The 20,726-nt window shown below is 41.3% G+C and overlaps 1 protein-coding gene across 6 annotated transcripts in view; it reads left to right on the top strand.

Annotated features, from left to right (window-relative positions):
- bcas3 (BCAS3 microtubule associated cell migration factor) overlaps positions 1–20,726 on the top strand; it is a 937,438-nt gene that overhangs the window by 393,940 nt on the left and 522,772 nt on the right. Inside the window, exon 24 of one of the 6 annotated variants that reach the window (XM_049576753.1) lies at positions 6,100–6,647. The exons of the other annotated variants lie outside the window; for them this stretch is intronic. Within the exon in view, the coding sequence (XP_049432710.1) occupies positions 6,100–6,269 (170 nt within the window). The 3' untranslated portion in view covers positions 6,270–6,647. Of the gene's footprint in view, positions 1–6,099; positions 6,648–20,726 lie in introns of those variants that run through there. 6 annotated transcript variants of the gene reach the window in all.

Below are 20,726 nucleotides of genomic sequence, written 5' to 3'. Positions count from 1 at the left end.
CACTAATAATACCAACGTAAAGGTAGACCAGTGGGATGGAGTCTATAAATGTTTGCTTCTGCCTTCACCTGTCAAAGTACACCTCTGTGTCTAATCTTCTGAGCTTCGCTTTCTTTCTCCTCCATCTCTATTTGTATCCTTCTGCCTGTTAAAAATCATATCTGTGCTTCCTCTGTCTCCTGCTAGTGTCCTCAGTGCTTTCAGTTTATTCACTAACTGGTTCAGAGCAGAGAGGGGCTGGAGAAGAGGAACCAGGCAGAGGGTTGGAGGTGATGCTTATCAGTGTATGTGTGTGTTTGTGTGTGAGGAGTGTTCAGTGTTGTGTCCTGCCACTGCAGTGGCGCCACTTCTTATCATACACTCACATCACTTTTGTCTCATCCTCTGAGGAACATGCCTGTGTGGCACAACTTACCAATATAAGTGTGAGGGTCTACAGCAACTTTTTTATTGAAGGTGCAGACAATTAAAACACAGTATTATTGTATGTCAACTTGAAGTGGAATTATATCATGATGATATGAACATGTCATGTCATTAGAGTTTTGTCTGATATATTGTATTTTCATATGTGAAATATTATAGTATGTGCAAAATGTCTAAAAAACACATGTACTTGTGTGATGTGTTTTCATCACATTTAAAATGTCTAAAAAACAGGAATACTGTGAATTGCGTGAATGTGAATTTGTTACATATTACATGTGAAATTAAAAGAAGACAAGAAATTAAACTTTACACACATAATCGAAAACAAATGTGCCAGTATGCCACTTCATATGACTTGCATGTGAAACTTTCGAAAAACATTTGCACATCTGACTTGTTATATTTCAAATGTGCAACTTCTGAAAAACAGACATGGGTAAATCATGTTAGTTTCACTCTTTTAGGTGAAGTGGTGGTCAACCTGTGATAAACAAGTGAAAGGTGCTTTACATGTGAAAAATGTGCTTTCATTAATCTACAGAATTCTACACAACCAACTCTGTCTTATTCCAAGGTAGCTGAATACCAGCGCTGGGCAGTGACTTCCGCATCAGACACTGATGAAAAAAGCCACCTTTTCGCATCTGCATGTTACGTGGCCAGGCACTGTCAGTGCAGTATGTAATGGCACCTCATAGCGTCAGGGGGAAATGCAGCTGGACGTAAGTTAAGGGGGTGAAAAGTCTTAGGAGGGTGGGTGGAAAGGGCGGTGGTTGGGTTCATCAATCACCGACCTTCACCCGGGAGGCTGGTGTGTCATCTAAATGTAACCACGTGCATTTGTTGTTGAAGGAAAAAAAAAACGTCTATTTTTGGTGTTGCACTGACGTAGTAAGTTTATTTTGAAAGACCCTGTATGCAAACTGAACATTTCCTGTGAAAAAGGGAGTGTATTTTGAAATCAGACAGTGCATGTAACAGGTTGAAGTTGAACATCAGCATCCAGGCTACCTTGCACATCATGTTGATGTGAAAAGTCCATGACCAAACGTTGATATGTGATGAGGTCAGAGTGAGAATGTGTTCATACAACTATAAACACACACTGCTCATAAAATAGTTTGAGTTTACACTGGCATGTAGATACCCTGTATGTAACATCTACATGTTGTGGCATACTGTCAAAGCCTGTGGCTGACTCATGTCTTTCAGCCACTTCTGTTAGAATAAAAGTGTTTCCTTCAGAGTCCTCAGGCCCAGTGAGGCTATAAAGCTGCCGTTTTCCCTCCAGTGACTCACTTACAGTCAGTCAGTCTCCCCAGTGTCTGCTCCCATCTTATCTCAGCCCATACACTCTGCATATCTCTGCCTTCACTGAGGTGATGGGATGCCATCTGCATGGAACACACACACACACACACACACACACACACACACACACACACACACGCAAACTGTATTTTTTTTTACAGTGCTTCCTGTCATGGATTCTTGAATCAGCATATCTGTCTCTATGAAGGGGACAGAGGAGCCTAACACTGTTGTCTCACTTCTACCAGCTGCAGTATACAGGATCAATGTGTACCTGTTATCAATACCCTCTATCTGTGTGTGTGTGTGTGTGTGTGTGTGTTTGTTTGTGTGTGTAGAGGCGGCTTCAGTCCTAGCTAGACTACACAGTGGCATTTTGTGGCCCAGGAGGTCATATCAAGAAAGAAAAAAAAGGAGACAGACCTGAAAGAGAGATAACACTGCAAGCCTGAATGAAACACTATTTAGTCTCACCTGTGTGTGTGCGTGCATGCGTGCGTGCGTGCATGCGTGTGTGTGTGTGTGTGTGTGTGTGTGTGTGTGTGTGTGTGTGTGTGGATATGTATTTGTGCGTGTATGCACTGATGAATATCCCAGTCACCATCCACACTACTGTAGATGTGTTTTGACTCTGCAAAGAAAGCCACCCTGCTCCAAAACAGGAAATAAAAACAAAACCTCCATCCGTAGCATCAGCCATTTTGTTGTTTTTGTTGTTGTCATCTTCAGTGTGTGTGTACTTATGTCCCTGTCTTTGTCGCCACTTCTCCCTGTTTGTCTCTATCTGCATGCGAGTGTGATTTATCTGTGGCGGTGAATCAGTGATAGTGTGTTAACTGGCGGCAGAGCAGGCAGGACGAGATGGAGCTGGCTTATCACAACAGACTAAAGGCACTTTAGGGAGCTGCTGGACCTTTGCTCTGTGTGTGAGTGTGTGTGTTGGGACCAATATACTGGTTGACATGTATGACCGATATAGGATTCTGCATCATTTTCATTCTCAAGGAAAACAGTGAAGAACAGTTTTAGGAATTATTTTAAATGTAAACTGAGGACTTTCAACCAAAACACAGTTTTGGCACACTCAGTTGAACCTTAACATGTGTATGTGTGTCTGGTTGCCTGCATGTGTACAGACATGTATTTGTATAATATATGTTTGCCCTTGGGACTTCACTATAGTGTGTCAGTCTATCAGTATCCTGTAAAATACTCAGGGTGGGATCAGCAGGTATCAGCCATTAGCCATTAGGATGTGTATATATCTGTATGTATGTGTATGTTTGCTGTGATTACCAGTTTCACATAAAAAATCGAAACTTAATAAGGTGAGCAGGCCTCCAGAACAGTAGAGGCCAAAACACACCGGCGGCGTACGACACGCGTCAAAACAGACGCCCCCATTATTTTCTATTTACAAACCCACACCGGTGGCGTCTCGACGCGGCACGGCGCGGCACTTCACGCTATTGTCCTATTTTTCCAGCGTTGCCTCCCTTGAAAAAGTGCTATTTTGTACTCCCAGCTCCCGTAATAGCAGCGCTGTTGAACAGCAGAGAAGAAGAAATTTGGCACCATCTATTGTTTGTCATTGTTATCAGTTATTAATTTGATATGGTTAAAAGTAGCAATGGATGAGGAGAGATTGGTTGTTGAGGTAGAGAAATATCCGGAAATATACGACCCAAAATCAAGTCATTATAAAGATAATGGCAAAAAAGATATTGCCTGGCAAGCTATATCTTTGGAGATTGCCTCTTCAGGTGAGAAATCAAGTCAACAATGTAAAAATACTCCATTACAAGTAAAAATCCTACATGAAAAATACTACTTGTAAAAGTACAGTATTAGCAGATAACTGTGCTTAAGTACTCATTTTGTCCCACTGACTTGTATAGTATTACATATGACATCATTAGATTATTAAATGAAATCTGATACATTAATCTGTTCTCAGTTTTTGGACTTTTTCTCTAATCTTTGATTTTTGCTGAAATATTGGTTCATTTGAACATTTACTGAAATGAATCCATGTGAGAAGTTTAGAGGGAAAAACCACTATTTGGTGGAGCTGTTTACAACTCATAGACATCTGAAATGTGACCCCGACTACACACTGCTTTTTGTAAGACGTCACAAGACAAAAAGGTTGGAAACCACTGGTTTCATCTTTAACAATGTGTTGTATTTTAAAAGTGTTATATTATTGTTATTATATATCATCAGAACTATGCACACATGGACCAACAGGCTGAGATACAGCTTTTCCCCAGAGCTGTGGACAGCTGCTGAACCCATAACCCCCCTTCTCCAAAAGAAATACCCTGTCCCCAAGTGCAATATAACTATCTGCTGCCAATACATGTGCAATAAATATCAATGTATAGTACTGTATGTGACTATTTATTCTATGTTTTATACACATATTTTGTATGCTGCTAAGTGGGGTGGACAACAAAGTTTCATTGTATGTTATTACGCAATGACAATACAGCGTCTGTCAATCTATCTATCTATGAAACAATTCAACAGAAGTTACTTTAATAAACAACAAATAAGTGACTTCTTGTAAAATTTTAATGCATATGCAGTAGTATATGTAAAAGCAGATTAAGATACATTTTCATACATATATACAGTAATTCTCACATCAAGACACATTTTCACACAGTAATTCACATCCAGCAGGTGACACAATAAATTACATTTAGTTGTAAAGGAGCTTAAAACAAGCTAAAAATACACCAAAATTATTTTGAAAAACATTTTCTGGAATACAATCATATAAATTGTGCAAAGTTGCTGAACACTGAACATTAAAACTGAACATTGTAAACAGAGATTATCCATTGTGTCTAATCTTCATCTGAAAAGTAGTGGAGTAGAAATACAATATTTACATCTGAAATGTAGTGTGGAAGTATAATATACAATCAAAAACAGAAACACTCAAGCACAGAACAAGCACCTCAAAATTGAACTTATGGTACAGAGTAAATGTACTTAGTTACTTTCCACCACCGACTACACCATACGGTCCTGCCATGGGACACTTCTTTGTGGTGAGTTGAAATACTGGCACAGCTTGTCCCTCACCGCATATGCTGCCTGCCCACCTCTGTTGCCCCCCATCCTCTCCACATCCTCCAGCTGGTTCCCTTCCTGCTCCTCCAGCCATCTCTGGTTCTCTGAGGGTTTGAGAAGAAAATTGTGCAGAATGCAGGCTGTCAGCACAATGGCATCCACTTTTTTTGGGTGGAGGTAGATCCTTCTCAGGAAGATTCGCCACCTGGATGCCAAGATCCCAAACGCATTTTCCACATTTCTCACCTGCAAGAGTCTGTAGTTGAAAATGCGCCTTTCCCGGAGGATGTCACGTCCAGGATAGGGCCTCATCAGATGGGTTTTCAGAGGGAATGCAGCATCTCCGATCACTGTAAATGGCATGTTACCCAGATGTTCAGCCCCAGGGATGATGACATCTTCAGGCACATTGAGGGTTCCAGCCTCCAGACCTCTGCCCAGCACCAATCCAGCAAAGACTCCCCCATCACTTGACCTACCATAGTCCCCAGTGTGGACCACCCTGAACCGATAGTCTGCATCCACCAGGGCCATCAGGACAACAGAAAAGCTCTTCTTATAGTTAAAATACAGGCTGCCAGAGTGGGGGGGGTGCCTCTATGGAGATGTGTTTACCATCAATCGCTCTGATGCAATTAGGAAAGTTTCACTTTTCAAAGAACCTCTCTGCTATTCCTCTCCAGTCATCCTCGGTTGGCTGTGGCATGTAGGTCTCAATCATCCTGTGATTGATGGCGTCACAGGTGTCCTTGACGGCATTTGCAACAGTGCTCTCTCCTAAGTGGTAGTTGAAAGCGAGGCTGGACATGGAATCTCCTGTTGCTGTATACCTGTAAAAGAGCAGAAATACAATTCTTTAAACATGTGTTTGATAATGTACTTATTTCACAGTATCAGATTGCAAGGCCAGGTGTAAGTCTCTGAGAGACACATTTGTGAAGTGGCGCAGAAGGCAAGTTCTTCCCAGTGGGTCTGGGGCAACAAGCCAGCGTGACTGAAGTATGCTTCCCTCATGGCTTTTCTGTTGCCATACATGCCAAACAGAAGGTTAGTCCTCTGAGAAAAGCCATTTTCAGTATTGATTGCATTACCATTATAAAGCCAGTAACAAAAATCATTATTTCACTTTTATTTTTTAGAGTAATTTACAGTTACAATTGCTTTAAAAAATTTAAGAGTGCGGTCTTGACCTGCTCCATATGAAAAGTGTCATGAGATTAATTCTGTTGTGATTTGGCGCTATATATAAAAAATGACTTGACTTTTTAAATCTAGCACCACGGGCATTTTGGAGGCCTCTGAGCCAGGGCATGACCCAGATGAGGAGGAGGAGACACAGCAGCAACAGCAGGAGGATGAAGCTCCGCCTCTCCCTGAGAGAATTCCACCATGAGCCAGGGCATCCAGCAGCAGAGACAGAAGCAGAAGCCCCAACACAATACTAAACGAAAAGTTGATGGAATTTATTACAAGTCCACCCAAGGAGGCAGCACCAAAAAATGAGTGTGAGCTATTTTTTTTAGCAAGTTTGGCTCCTCAGATGGAGAGACTCAACCCTAGAAATGAAGTGAGAGCAAAAATTAGGTTCCTACAGATGCTGGAGGACCTGGAAACCTCACAAGAAGATGGTAGACCCATCACATATCCCCCTGTCACACCCCAGCCATATGACAGATCAAGGTCTGTCATGCCAGAGCAGTGGGAAGCTAGGCACCCACCATTTGCCTCCAACTACATCCAACCCTATCATCGGTCTATAGGAGGGCCAACTGCAGAGCAGGATCTACATTATGAACACTTGTGAGCTGCAAAGTGGGTCCCACATACAACCTTAATGCTTAATGCTGCCCGTTTACAATGTTTAATACCCCAAGAGTCAGCGAGAGCAGGGGTGGAAGATGACTCACAGGTGGATTACACGGTAACAGACATTGGAACGGACACGACTATGACTTGGATCTGTGACTCAGTGAAGGATAGGGGCACGGACCTATCCACCAGTGCTAGAATTAGCAGCAGTCAGGGCAAGGTGAGCGCATCTGTAGAGGATAAAAGTAGCACAGTTGAGAACAAGATGCTTCAGGTTTGTCCTTGCGGCTGGCAGAAAGTAACATCAGTGAGAGGCCTCAGAACTCATCAGGGAAAGAAGAAGTGTGTGGCAAAGAAAGGGCAGAGTAGCCGCATTGATCAGTACTTCCTAAGAAGTCAGTCGAGTCAGTCGGATGAAGTCCAGCGGCAGGTAGAAAACCACAGTTCGCAGGATATCAGTAACGCTGCCACTGAGGAGGAGGAGGAGTAAGAGAAGATGCAGGTGACACTGAGGCCAGTATGCTAGCCAGAGAGAGAACCATGGAGCAAAAGGTTAGAGTTAGATGGCCTAGAGCAAATGACAGTAAAGAATGGGAGATAGTTAATAGAGATTTGTCAGTAATCTTGAGTAGGCTTAGAGGAAATGCAATGGAAAGGTTAGAAAAGATGGGAGATATAATGTATTCATATGGTGTAGAGAGGTTTGGGGTGCATGAGAGAAAGAGGAGTGAGAGGGTACAGTCAGGTAAGTCTAGGCGGCAGAGAGAAATAGAGAAGTTAGTCAAGGAAAGGAGACAGTTAAGAAAGCAGTGAAAAAGGCTACAGAAGAAGAAAGGGAGGGAATTAAGGTGTTGCAAGAGGAGTTGAGAAGCAGGCTAGCAGTTCTTAGAAGGGCAGAGCATCTCAGGAAAAAGAGGAGGAAGAAGGAATATGCTAGGACAGGTTTTTTCAGGGACCCTTTTAAGTTTGTTAAAGGATTGTTCAGCCAGGAAAAGGGAGGGCAGCTTAAAGCAGAAAGGCTAGAGGTTGAAGAATATTTGAGAAACACATATTCAGATTTGGAGAAGAATAGGATAGTAGGTTTCCCACCTGATATCCCTCCATTAGAAGGGATAGAGCATGAGATGGATGTCAGACCACCTAGGTGGAAGGAAGTTCAGGAGGTGGTCAGGCGTGCAAATGCTTCTTCGGCCCCAGGGCCTAATGGAGTCCTCTACCGGGTTTATAAAAGTGCGCCTGATACCCTTAAATTTTTGTGGAAACAGCTAAGAATAGTTTGGGAGAAACAAATTATACCAAGAGCATGGCGTAGGGCGGGGGTGTCCTCATTCCTAAGGAGAAGGAGTCTGTGGACCTTAGCCAGTGCAGGATGATTTCTCTCTTGAGTGTGGAGGGGAAGATTTTCTTTAGTGTAGTAGCGCAGAGACTAGCTAGTTACTTAGAAAGGAATAGCTTAATAGATACCATGGTGCAGAAGGCAGGAATACCAGGTTTTCAGGGTGTTTAGAGCATACTAGCATGATCTGGCACCAGATTCAGGCAGCGAAGATTAACAAAAGGGACCTACACGTAGTATTTTTAGATCTTGCAAATGCATTTGGTTCAGTTCCGCACAGCCTCATTTGGAGTGCGTTTGACTACTTCAGAGTGCCACAGGTAGTTGTTAACTTAGTGAAAGCATACTTTCAGGATATTAGGTTGTGTCTAAGTACAGCAGGTTTCACAACAGGTTGGCAGAGGCTAGAAATAGGCATCATGGCAGGGTGTACAATTTCTCCGTTAGCATTTACTATGGCAATGGAAGTAATCATCAGGGCTTCTAAGTGGGTGGTAGGTGGGGAGAGATGGCAGAATGGGTTGCATCTTCCACCAGTTAGGGCTTACATGGATGACATGACACTGGTGACCACAACAATGCCATGTACAAAGAGGCTACTAGAGAAGGTAAATAAGAACCTCAAGTGGGCCAGCATGAAAATCAAGCCTAGTAAATCTAGAAGCATCTCGATATGTAGAGGGAAATTAAGTGATAGGAAGTTTGTCATAGATGACGAGACATCCCAACAATTAGGGAAAAGTCAGTAAAGAGCTTAGGTAGGTTGTACAATGTAGAGTTGAATGATAAGGAACAGGTGGTGAAATTTAGAAAGATGTGGCTGAAGGATTGGATAGAATAGATAAATCAGAACTTCCAGGAAAGTTGAAGTTGTGGTGTTTGCAATTTGGGCTATATCCTAGGTTAATATGGCCACTGTCAATTTATGAAATTCCAATAACTGTTGTGGAGAGAATTGAAAGGTTGGTTAGCTCCTACATTAGGAAGTGGTTGGGCGCTCCTAGATGCCTAAATAGTGTTGCATTGTATGGAAAAGGGATACTTCAGCTGCCAGTAACTAGTTTAACAGAGGAATTTAAATGTACCAAGGTCAGGACAGAGCTCTTGTTAGCTGGGAGTAAGGATGTGGTAGTTAGGAGTGTGGTTCCAAATCCAACCAAGGGAGGAAGTGGAACCCAAGATCGGCAGTTCAGGAGGCAGAGGCAGCTCTTAGACATGCAGAGATTGTAGGTAATGTTCAGTTTGGCCGGGGAGGCCTGGGGCTTGGCTCAGGTAAACCGGTATGGAATACAGCAGGCCTCAAAGATAAAAGAAAGCTGGTTGTAGAACAGATATGCAGACAGGAAGAGATAGTAAGGGGTGCAAAGGTAGTGGCCCAGGCTAAACAGGGACAGTGGTTGAATTGGGAAAGTGTAGAGAAGAGGAAGCTTAGTTGGAGGGACCTGTGGAGTATGGAGGAGAATCGTATTAGATTCCTGATAGGGGCTACATACGATGTCTTACCAACCCCCCAGAACCTAAAACTGTGGGTAAATGAGGACCCGTCATGCCCATTGTGTTCACGCATCGCAACTTTAAAGCATATTTTGTCAGGTTGCAAAGTTAGCTTGTCACAAGGCCGATATACATGGCGACATAATCAGGTGTTGAAATGTTTAGCTGCAGGCATTGAAGGGAAACGAAGACAGGTGAATTCAGAAGGTGTTAAGGATAGGAGTTTAGTAATTCAGTTTGTCCGTGAGGGAGAGAAATACAGAAGGGATAAGTTAGTGAGGAGGCAAAGGTGTGGCCGCCTAGAAGGTGCTTGTGATTGGGAAATGCAAGTAGATTTAGGGGGAAAGCTTGTTGTTCCTCAGGAAATAGTCTGTACCAGGCAGAGGCCTGACTTAGTGTTGTGGTCAGTGAGTCAACAGATAGTTTATTTCATCGAGCTGACAGTTCCTTGGGAAGACTCAGTGGAAGAAGCATATGAAAGAAAAAAGCTTAGATATGCAGACTTAGGAGCAGAAGCTGAGCAGCGAGGATGGAAGACTAGGATTTGTCCAGTGGAAGTGGGGTGTAGGGGATTCATAGCAAGATCAACTGTCTCACTCCTGGGGGAACTCGGAGTGCGGGACAGAGTTTGAGGAAGACAGTGAGGGAAATGTCAGATGAAGCAATTAAATGCAGCCAGTTTATCTATTACAGAAGAAATAATGTCAGCTGGGGCCAGCAGGGGAACTACTAAGCAGGGCACATAACTCCTTGAGATCAGGTGGAGAGATCCACTTCCTGTCAGGAGAAATCCAGGAAGAGGAAGTATTTAAGTGTGGGAGTGGCCTATTGGAATCCATTTTGTTTGAGGCCATGCGGCAAGGTGAGTGTGCTTGCTGATCCTGTAAGTCCAGTTAGCTCCTTTAACTTTAGCTTATATTGTAGTTATGCTATGTAGTGTGTGAAATAGAGTATGGTGAATGTGACAGGAAAGCTAGTATCAGCATTGCTTCTGCCTGGAGCTCGCATGTATGGAGCCTGGGTTTGGTTGAAGATGGCAGTGCTGTTTGGGCTGAGAAAGCCATGTGTATGTAAGGAGGAAATCCAGGAAGAGGAAGGTTATTTAAGTGTGGGAGTGGCCTATCTGAATCCATTTTGTTTGAGACCATGCTGCAAAGTGAGTGTGTTTGCTGATCCTGTGAGTTCATTTATCTCCTTTAACTTTAGCTTACATTGTAGTTATGCTATGTAGCGTGTGAAATAGAGTATGGTGAATGTGCTAGTAAAGGTAGTATCAGCATTGCTTCTGCCTGGAGCTCGCATAAACGGAGCCTGGGTTTGGTTGAAGGTGGCAGTGCTGTTCTGTTTGGGCTGAGATCACTGTCTAGCCTCCTGGAGGTGTCATTGTTGTGAGGGCTCGTCTTGGGGAGGTAGACTGTACAGCCTAACCCGGCGGGGGAGTGTGATAGCCTAACAAGGCTTCCCTCCCTGGGTCTACCTCCTCTGTGGTAATATAGGTAAGGTAAAGGAGGTTGTTCGGTTAGTGTGGGGAGCAGTGAGACCTGGCATTAGGGGAGTGTCTCTGGGACGCCAGAGATCACTGTCTAGCCTCCTGGAGGTGTCGTGGGACCAACTAGACGAAACACCGGTGAAAGGAGGTTCCCACCCGATGACCCCAAAGACATGTTAGTTATCACTGCTCATTGGTCTGTATAGTTAAGCCTTGCCATAATAGTTTGTCGTAGGGCTTAGGAGGTTATTCACTGAGTGCTGATCCCTTCTTATTTATTTATTTATTTACTTATTTATTTATTTATTTTTTTTTTAGAGCACAAACTTCTTGTGTTTATTTGAATTGAATTTAACTTTAATGTTCAGTGTTGAGCAGCTTTACACATTTTTTATATCATTTTATCTCTATTGTTCCAGTGAATGTTTTTCAAGATTATTTTGATGTGTTTTAAAATTGTTTTAAGCTCCTTTACAACTCAATGTGTGTGTGTGTGAAAATGTGTCTTAATCTGAGAATTACTGTATATGTATGAAAATTTGTTTCAGTCTGTTTTTACATATAGTGTTGTGTTGCATATAAGGTTTTTAAACTGTTCCAAGAATTCACTTTACTATTTGTTGTTTGTGAAAGTAACTTCTGTTTGAATTGTTTCAATAAATCATTCATATTATTTGTTGAGTTTCACTTAAGTACACAACTTTAAACATGCTGGTGTATGTATCTGGTACTAAAGGATCCCAACTAATATTCAAGGGCATGCTCACATAGCATTTGTGGTTTTTCAGTCTCACCAGTAGATTAAATACAAACTTTCATAATGACTATTTCCTTTAAAGAATGTAGTTCCAATAAAAACTGTAATGTTTTTTTCATGGGAGACCTGGGCACAATATTTCTTTAATTCATTGTTTTAAAGTCTTACCTTAATGTGACCGCAAGCTTTTGTTTTGGCACGATAGGACTTCTGAAATTTGTGTCCATCTTTGTGATGTCAGGTCCAATCATGGAGAGAACGTAGTCCATCTCATCTGCACTCATCCTAAAATATTTGTGGTGCCTCTCAGTAGATGCCCGGAGCTCCTGGACCAGATTGTGGTATGCCCCCTGCTCTTGCCTCCGTTCATTGATGGGGTGCACCCAAACCCTTTTTCTGGCCTGTAGCCTGCGGCGCAGCAGCAGAAGGGCAGCAACCCTTTTTCTGTCCATATTTGCAGTTGCAGCTCTAATTCTAAACCAAAGAATAGCACAATATGTGAACATTATCTCTGCCAAGTTTGATCCTTATAAAGTCAGGCAGAGCAAATTTTTATGCTGTTTGTTGAGGAGCCTGCAGTTTAACAGGTTTATCAGGCTAACGTTATGTAGCCAGAAAACAACAGCTGTTAACGTTAGCCGTTATGTTAGCATATCAGCTGAACTGATATGCTAACGTTAGCCTACCAACTACGTTGGTTGATCTGCTGCTTTCAAAACATAATCTCAATCCTCATATTATTAATTTAGTTTTTTAAGTTATTAATAACATAAAGACAACTACAATAAGCAATGTACCATCGTTGTCTAGTTGTCGTGGTCGTCCTGCGTTGTGTGTTTTCTTCTTCCCGTCTTCTTCCTCGTCTTTTTTGGCAGTTGGCAACCAGTACCGCCACCTAGCGGACTGGAGTGTGCAACAGAAATCTGGTTGACGCTCCGTAGCGTGACGCATTTTGTGTGTGTTGGGGGCGGCACTTGACGCGCGTCAATGACGCCGCCGCCGCCGCCACCATATGACGCCACCGGTGTGTTTTGGCCTAAGCAGTCATCCCTGTCATAGATTTACTGGACGAGTGTTCTGCTTCTATCACTTGGTGTTTTAATGACATTAGTGGAGAGCACTTCAGAATCTCCCACAGGTGTTTAGTTGGGTTTGAGATCTAGTGACTGTGAAGGGTTAATAATAATTAATAATTATGTTAAATAATGTGACTTAATTAACATTAAATCACTTTGTGGGGCACCATTCCCATAAAAGGTAAATGATAGCCAGTTAAAGATATCAGTCTCATAAAATATGCTAAACTATTAATGTTTTGATTAATAATTAAATTAATGACAATAACCAATATTACCAGTAATGCCTGAAGGATTTCGGAGTTCTTGACGCAGCAGAGGTTGACTGTTCTATTCAGTGAATTATTACTACTACTTACTATTCACTTTTGTGCAACATTAAACAGACAGCAGGTATGATTCCAAAAAATTATATTTATTCACAAAGTGAGCAAAGCAAAACCAAAACACACAAATTCTAACTAACTATGTACAAGCTTGGTGTGTATGTATGTGTGTGTGTGTGTGTGTGTGTGTGTGTGTGTGTGTGTGTGTGTGTGCGAGAGAGAGAGAGAGAAACACAAAGGCGGGTATGGTGATCAAAGAGCCATTTGGCCTACAAAACAAAATGGCTGACAACAGAGAACTAAAGATGGCTGAATCAAAGCTGGCTTCAGATCGGGGGAGGTGTTTGTCTGACCGTGTGGTCAGGACAAAGACAAAGGAAAAGAAGCGGGAGCTTTGAGATGCCTGTTTGGGTGTAGCTCTGTTGAAAGCCTATTTGTTAATGAGTCTTTGTCAATGTGATTTGTGTTGCAAACAGTCTGCATTAGTGCAGAGATTGTTTAGTTGTGTGCAAGAATCTGTTTGTGAACAGTATTAGCAAACTAAACACTTAGCTTTGGCGAAGCCAACCAATCAATGACATAACTGCAAACAATCACAACAATAACTCAATGACAGCATTAAATCACATGCAACAAGTTAAACAGTCTTGCTTAGCCCGTAAAGCTGTGACAAAGCTATGCCCAGTTGTTACGTTACCAATCCTTGAGTGGATGGAAGAAAGAGTCACTTGGTGGTCTGCTGCTTTGTTAGCTGGCAGAAGAAGGCTGGAAAGAGCTGTGGTTCCAGATGCAGTCTTTGGTGTGTCCTTTGTTCCAAAGGTGGAACTCTGAGGAAGCTGGTCGCTCGAGGTCTTTACAGAGTAAAATGTTGGGTACTAACTCACTTGGTTCTCCTTGTTGCTAGAAAGCTAGTTGCAAACCTTGTGCTTACAAATCTAACTTCTCTAGTTCAGGTTTAGAGAGTTTGTGATCAATTTGCCCACCTTTGATGGTTCAGGACAAGAGCAAGGGACTGAGCATTTGGGATGGTCCAGGCCCAGCCAGGAAAAGGTGTGGGCGGCTTGGCAGTTCCAGAGTAAGAGAGAAGACTGTCTGAAATGAGCAGACCTTCTACAGATGTCTGTGACATCACAGAGTCACAGGTCACTGTAAAATTCCTGTCCAATCAAGTTTTGAGACTTGTGTCTCACTGAGGTGTGAGATGACCTCCCGTAGAAATTAATGTCAAATAGCTGTCTTTGTTTGAAGAACAAAGAACATGCAGAGAGGAAAAGCCTTCACATGTCCAGTTTAGATTTTAACAGATGACAAATCATCCGTGGTCCTGTGAATCCCAACATAGTATATGATTGACATGATTGCCTTTGACCCACTATTTTTTTCTCTGGCAGCATTAGTGTTCTTGTGCGTATGTCTGTGTTTTTAATCCTAAGTGCTATATCGTAGGCAACTGGACTTGCTTGAGTTCCTTGAAGACGTTTTAACCCTCAACCAAGAGGCTTCTTCAGTTCTGACTGGTGCAGAGTCATAGGCTTCAAACCCATCATCATTACTACACAGGTGTGCCTTGGGATGGTCACAATAAAAGGTAACTCTAAAATGTGTAGTTTTATCTTGAAAAATGACATTTATAATAATAATAATGATAATAATAATAATAATGATCTATATTTATATAGCACTTAACAATGTTACAAAGTGCTTAACAAGAAGAGATAAAACCAGATAAGGTAAAAGCAGACATGGCAAGTGAATAAAAGACTGACAAACAAGAAGCAGAAAACAGTTAAAATGAATAAATACAAAAAACAAATTAAAACAGTATAAAATAAAAGCAGTCAAACATTCACAAATGCTTTTACATAGAGAAAGGTTTCAAGACAAGATTTAAAAAAGGCAAGGAACTTAGTGTGTCGTAGTTCAATAGGCAGAGCATTCCAGAGTATGGGGGCTCTAACAGCAAAAGCACGATCTCCCTTTGTCATAAACTGCGACCTAGGAGTAACCAGCAGGGCTCCCTCCGCGGATCTCAATGGACGAGAGGGCACATACCGTGTCAGTAAGCCTGTAATATTTGTTGGAGCTAGACCATTTAAGGCCTTAAAAGTGAGCAATAAAATTTTAAAATCAATTTGAGAATTAACCGGGAGCCACTGTAGGGAGGCAAGCTCAGGGGTGATGTGCTCTTGCCTCTTTGTCCCAGTAATGAGCCGGGCAGCAGCATTTTGGACCAACTGGAGACGATGGATGGAGCTCTGACTAATACCTGAGTAAAGTGCATTGCAGTAATCAAGTAGCAAATAAATAAAAGCATGAACAACTTTTTTAAGGTCCGTGAGCGGACCAGGATTTTACATTTCTAGCGCTATAAAAATGCACCTTTTGGTCACAGATACCCCAAAGAATCAGTCAGTATCTGATGTGACACCATTTGCCTCATGCAGTGAGACACATCTCCTTCACATAGAGTTGATCAGGTTGTTGATTGTGGCCTGAGAAATGTTGGCCCACTCCCATTCAATGGCTGTGTGAAGCTGCTGGATATTAGTAGGAATTGGAACACGCTGTCATACATGCTAACCCAGAGCATCCTAGACATATATCATAATTTATTTTATTAGGATAAATCCCTTGAGATGTATCATCTTGTTTTGGAGGGGGTCCCAACATATATCAAAACTTAGGAGTGGCAAAATACAAGGACAATTATCAAAATAGTGGCTTACAGACAGACAACAGACAAGCTAAACAAAAAAACAACAACAAACAATCAAGAAAAAAACACAACACCACAAGGACAAACAAAAACAAATAATATACCATACATCAATAAACTAATGCAACCACAATGTGGCAAGTCATATAAGCACTAAAATGTGAGTGGATCACGAGATTATATCAGGTATAAACATCAGCATACACAGTATATACAATATACAACACTGACAGCATCAATTATAACAGGAGCATACCATCTCAAAGTAAGAAGACAAGGCATGCTTAAACAAATTTAATGATGAAATGGATCTTATTTGGGCAGGTAAATTATTCCAATCTGCAGGGGCTTTAAACATGAACGCTCTTTTGCCAGCTGACTTTTTAACACGAGGGACAGAGAAATGGAGTTGAGCAGCATGTCTGACTTGCTGATTAGAAGTAAAAGGTACCAAATATTGTTGTAAATAAGGAGGATAATTGAAATAAATGCATTTGAATATGAGTTGAAGCCAGTGAATATGTCTTTTTACGTGCAGTGTCCCTCAAGGATCTGTCCTTGGCCCACTTCTATTCATTATATACATGCTCCCCCTTGGCCGTGTCATCAGACAGTGCGGGATTTCTTTCCCCTCCTATGCCGTTGACACTCAGCTGTATCTCAGGACTGACCCAACCCCTTCAGCTGCTCTACCATCTTCATCTTCACCTCTGTCCACACTCACCAACTGCCTGGAGGAGATAAAGGTATGGATGGTCATAACTTCCTCCAACTCAACTGTTCCAAATCCGAAGCCATACTTATTGGCACCCCTCATCAGGTCTAGTCATCTTTTATAACCACCATCACCTTTTCCGGTCAGGACATCCCCCTTTCATCTACAGTTACCAACCTTGGCGTGAGACTGGACCCTCACCTAACATTTGAAAATCACATTAAATATCTGTGTAAATCCTGCTTTTTTCACCTCAAGAATATCGCTAAACTCCGTCCCTCTCTCATCCTTTCCGATCCAGGGAAACTAGTCCATGCCTTTGTCTCCTCCAGGCTAGATTACTGCAACGCCCTTCTAATTGGAATTCCTGGCAAAAGTCTGCAAAAATGACAACTTATTCAGAACAGTGCTGCTAGGATCCTGAAGAAAGTCAGAAAACACGAACACATCACACCCGTACTCCGCACCCTTCACTGGCTCCCCATCTCTGCCAGAATCAACTACAGACTTGCTCTCATCACCCATCAGTGTATCCATGGAAATGCCCTGGATTATCTCAATGAATTACTCACCCAGCAAGCTTCAACCTGTAATCTACGCTCCCAAAACCAATACATTTTCCACCTCCCCAGAACCAAGCTCCGCACTATGGAAGACTGTGCCTTTTGTTCTGCTGCCCCTCATCTCTGGAACTCCCTACCCGGCTACCTCAGAGCCCCACAGACAGTTGATGCCTTTAAGAGAGGCTTAAAGTCTTTACTTTTTAAAGAGGCTTTTGACTTGGCCTAGGACTCTTTGAATTTGTTTTTATGTTTTAATGATCTACCTTTTTACTGTGTGCTGTAGCACTTTGAGATTTTTCATAAATGAAAAGTGCTTTATAAATTAAATTTATTATTATTATTATTCTTACATTTAGAGATGGCCATTTAAGCGCATCATACATTGTACAATGATGAGTGAGAAAAGGACATCCAAGTATAAATCTGTAGAGTCTATTATATGCTGTGTTAAGTGGAACAAGGTCAGATTTTAGTCCATTTTGACAGACAACATCCATCCATCCATCCATCCATTCATTTTCATAACCGCTTATCCTCTTGAGGGTCGGGGAGTGGCTGGAACCTATCCCAGCTGACACTGGACAAGAGGCAGGATACACCCTGGACAGATCGGCAGACTATCGCAGGGCTAGCACAAAGAGACAGACAACCATTCACACTCATATTCACACCTACGGCCAATTTAGAGTCACCAATTAACCTATCCCCAACTTGCGTGTCTTTGGACTGGGGTCCATGTCATTGTTCCGACAGCCCATTGGTCCGACATCCCATTAGTCCGATGTCCCGTTGTTCCGATATGTAATTATACTAGGTTATACTGTATTTGTGTACCATAGAGGATCAGCAAACGCAACAAAAGTAGGCTACTGGTCGAGATACAAGTGCCATAGAGAGAACAGAGTGAAACACCATAACCTCCTGTTATTAACTCTGGGGTCCGGGTTGTGTGGGGAGCTCTCCGCAGTTCTGAACGGCTCCTGGCGGGCGTATTTCTGCCTTGATGGTGCGCCGTGACCGGCTCTGGGTCAGCTGGGAAAGGCTTGAGGCGAAGCAGGCTCACAGCTTATGTGTTTGCCACTTTCTTTTTCATTTTAACCCACACCATGATCTTTTCCGAACACTAACCAAGTGGTTTTTGTGCCTAAACCTTACCAGACCTTAACCACAGGGCATCATGATGATTTCAAAACAATGGGACTTCGGAACAATGGGTTTAATATGGTCAGAACAATGGGATGTCGGACCAATGGGCTGTCAGACCAATGGGCAGTTCCCTTTGGACTGTGGGAGGAAGCCGGAGTACCCGTAACAATAATGGGAAGTATAAATTGTGAGGCAAGTTTCTTACAAACACTGGGAGTAAAGCAATTTTGAGACCGATGTTAAACATTGATTCCAAAGTTGACTTTATGTATGATGTGATCAATATGTATTTGAATGAGAGCTCAGGATCAACCCTAACACGAGATAGATATCAAGATATTTAATACTATCAACTCTATGCAAAGAAGTGCTGTCATTACAGGTTATTACACATGTGCCAGATTTGGATTTTAGTTTCTGTATAGTACCAAAGATCATAAAATAAGACTTTTATTAATATTTGATGTATACTTGTATATATATATATATATATATATATATATATATATATTTATACTGTATATTCTGTATATTCCACTTCTTGCCTAAATTTATGTACTTATGTCATTTCTGGTACTTTGAGGGCAAATCTTCCAGAGTCAAATTACATGTATGTACACACATACTTGGCGAATAAAGCTGATTCTGATTCTGATTGTTTTGTTGAGCAATAGTTTATTATCTAAAAGCCAATCCTGCAGGATGGTGAAATCAGACTGAAGAGAAGCTTGAATCTGTGGCATATCAGGCTTGGATGTATATATGACAGTGTCATCAGCATAAAGTTGAGCACAACGGTAATTAAAAATTGATGGCAAATCGTTTATATAAATATAAAACAGCAGTGGTCCCATGGTAGAGCCCTGGGGCACACCTCTTTGTTGTATTAAAAGGTCTGATTTATTGCTCTGTAGGACAACACATTGCTTTCTATTATGAACGTATGAGTTGAACCATAAAAGTGCATTTTTACTAAGAGCAATAAATTGCAGCTTGTCAATATTTGTTTGTATTCGTGTGTGCTTGTTTGTTTTATACTATAGTGTTACATTCCGGTCTTAACACTGTATGTTTTCTGTTCCTGCTCAGGGACTACGGATGAAAATTAGCTAGTAGCTAATTCTGGTATGGCTGAGAGTTGTGCACTGTTCCTGTTAAATAAATAAATAAATAAATAAATAACAATAGATAGCGATCAGCAAAGTCAAAGGGTTTAGTTAGATCAACAAAGACAGCTCCTGTGAGTTTACCATTATCTGCAGGAGAGAGCACATCATTTGTGAGCAGTAGTTGTGGAGTGGTTGGACCTCAAGCCAGATTGAAATGGTGATAAGATATTGTTGATACTGAGATAATGTGAAAGTTGATTATAAATCTTTTTTTTTTTTTTTTTTTAAAGACCTTAGCAATAGAGCAAATAATGGATATGGGTTTGCAGTTGTTAAGATCAAATAACTCACCACCCTTATGCAGTGGAGTGATGTGTGCCCATTTCCAGATAGCTGGTAACTCACATGCTGACAAAGAAAGGTTGAACAAGTCAGCGAGTGGATACATTAGAATCTGGGAAGAGAGTTTAATAAACCTATTTTCTATTCCATCAAGACCTGCTCCACTGTTCACATTTAATTAATTAATGACATTCTGAACCTCAGTTGGTAAAATTTTCCAAATTAAAAAGTACTGCAGCAATATGATATATCTCTAAAAAAAGCCAATAGTCAGGTTAGAGTTTGGTAATAAGGTCGAGCAGACAGAGGAAAAATGCTGATTAAATGCCTGAGCAATAGATTAAGAGTCATGCACTGTTTTATCGTCAGCTCTTATTTGATTTATAGAATGTTTATCTGCTGTATTAATAATAGTTTTCATTTTGTTACAAAATTGCTTTGGGTTCTTAAAATCAGAGTTGAGACACTCTTTATAATAATCAGATTTTCCATTACGGGTTTTTGTCTCACTCAGTTTTTCTGATCCATGGGAGATGTTTGCCTTTGACCTTAACCATTTTCCTATATTCTCATCTTAACCGACATTAATAAACTCTTGTAAATCTTGTACATTAGATATTAATTGGTATCTTTACCAATTAATAGAGATCAAATCATTAATACATAAATCTGAATTCAATGTCTTGTATTGTCTGATCTTAATTAGTTGTGGTGGCAATTTAGGTAGTTTGATTTTCCAAACAAAAGACAATTGAGTGATCGCCGAAGCAATCGGACATAACACCATACCTTAATATTCTATCTGGATGTTAAACAAGTATCCAGTCAAGCACAGATTGGGTACAAGGAGTGACACGGGTAGGCTTGATAATTAGCTGTGTAAATTTTAGACAACTAAGAATATTTTTCTGTTTGGTAGCTAAATTAGCAAACCAGTTTTGATTGAAGTCACCCAGTAAACTAATTCCATTTTTACAGGAAATAGAATTGATGGTGGAGACTAAACAATTAAAGCAGGCACAGA

This window comes from Epinephelus fuscoguttatus, linkage group LG5 (genome assembly GCF_011397635.1).
Source record: "Epinephelus fuscoguttatus linkage group LG5, E.fuscoguttatus.final_Chr_v1".
In the NCBI taxonomy this organism is placed as follows: domain Eukaryota; kingdom Metazoa; phylum Chordata; class Actinopteri; order Perciformes; family Serranidae; genus Epinephelus; species Epinephelus fuscoguttatus.
Note: the sequence above shows the minus strand (reverse complement) of the source record. Positions and strands in the feature narration are given on the sequence as shown.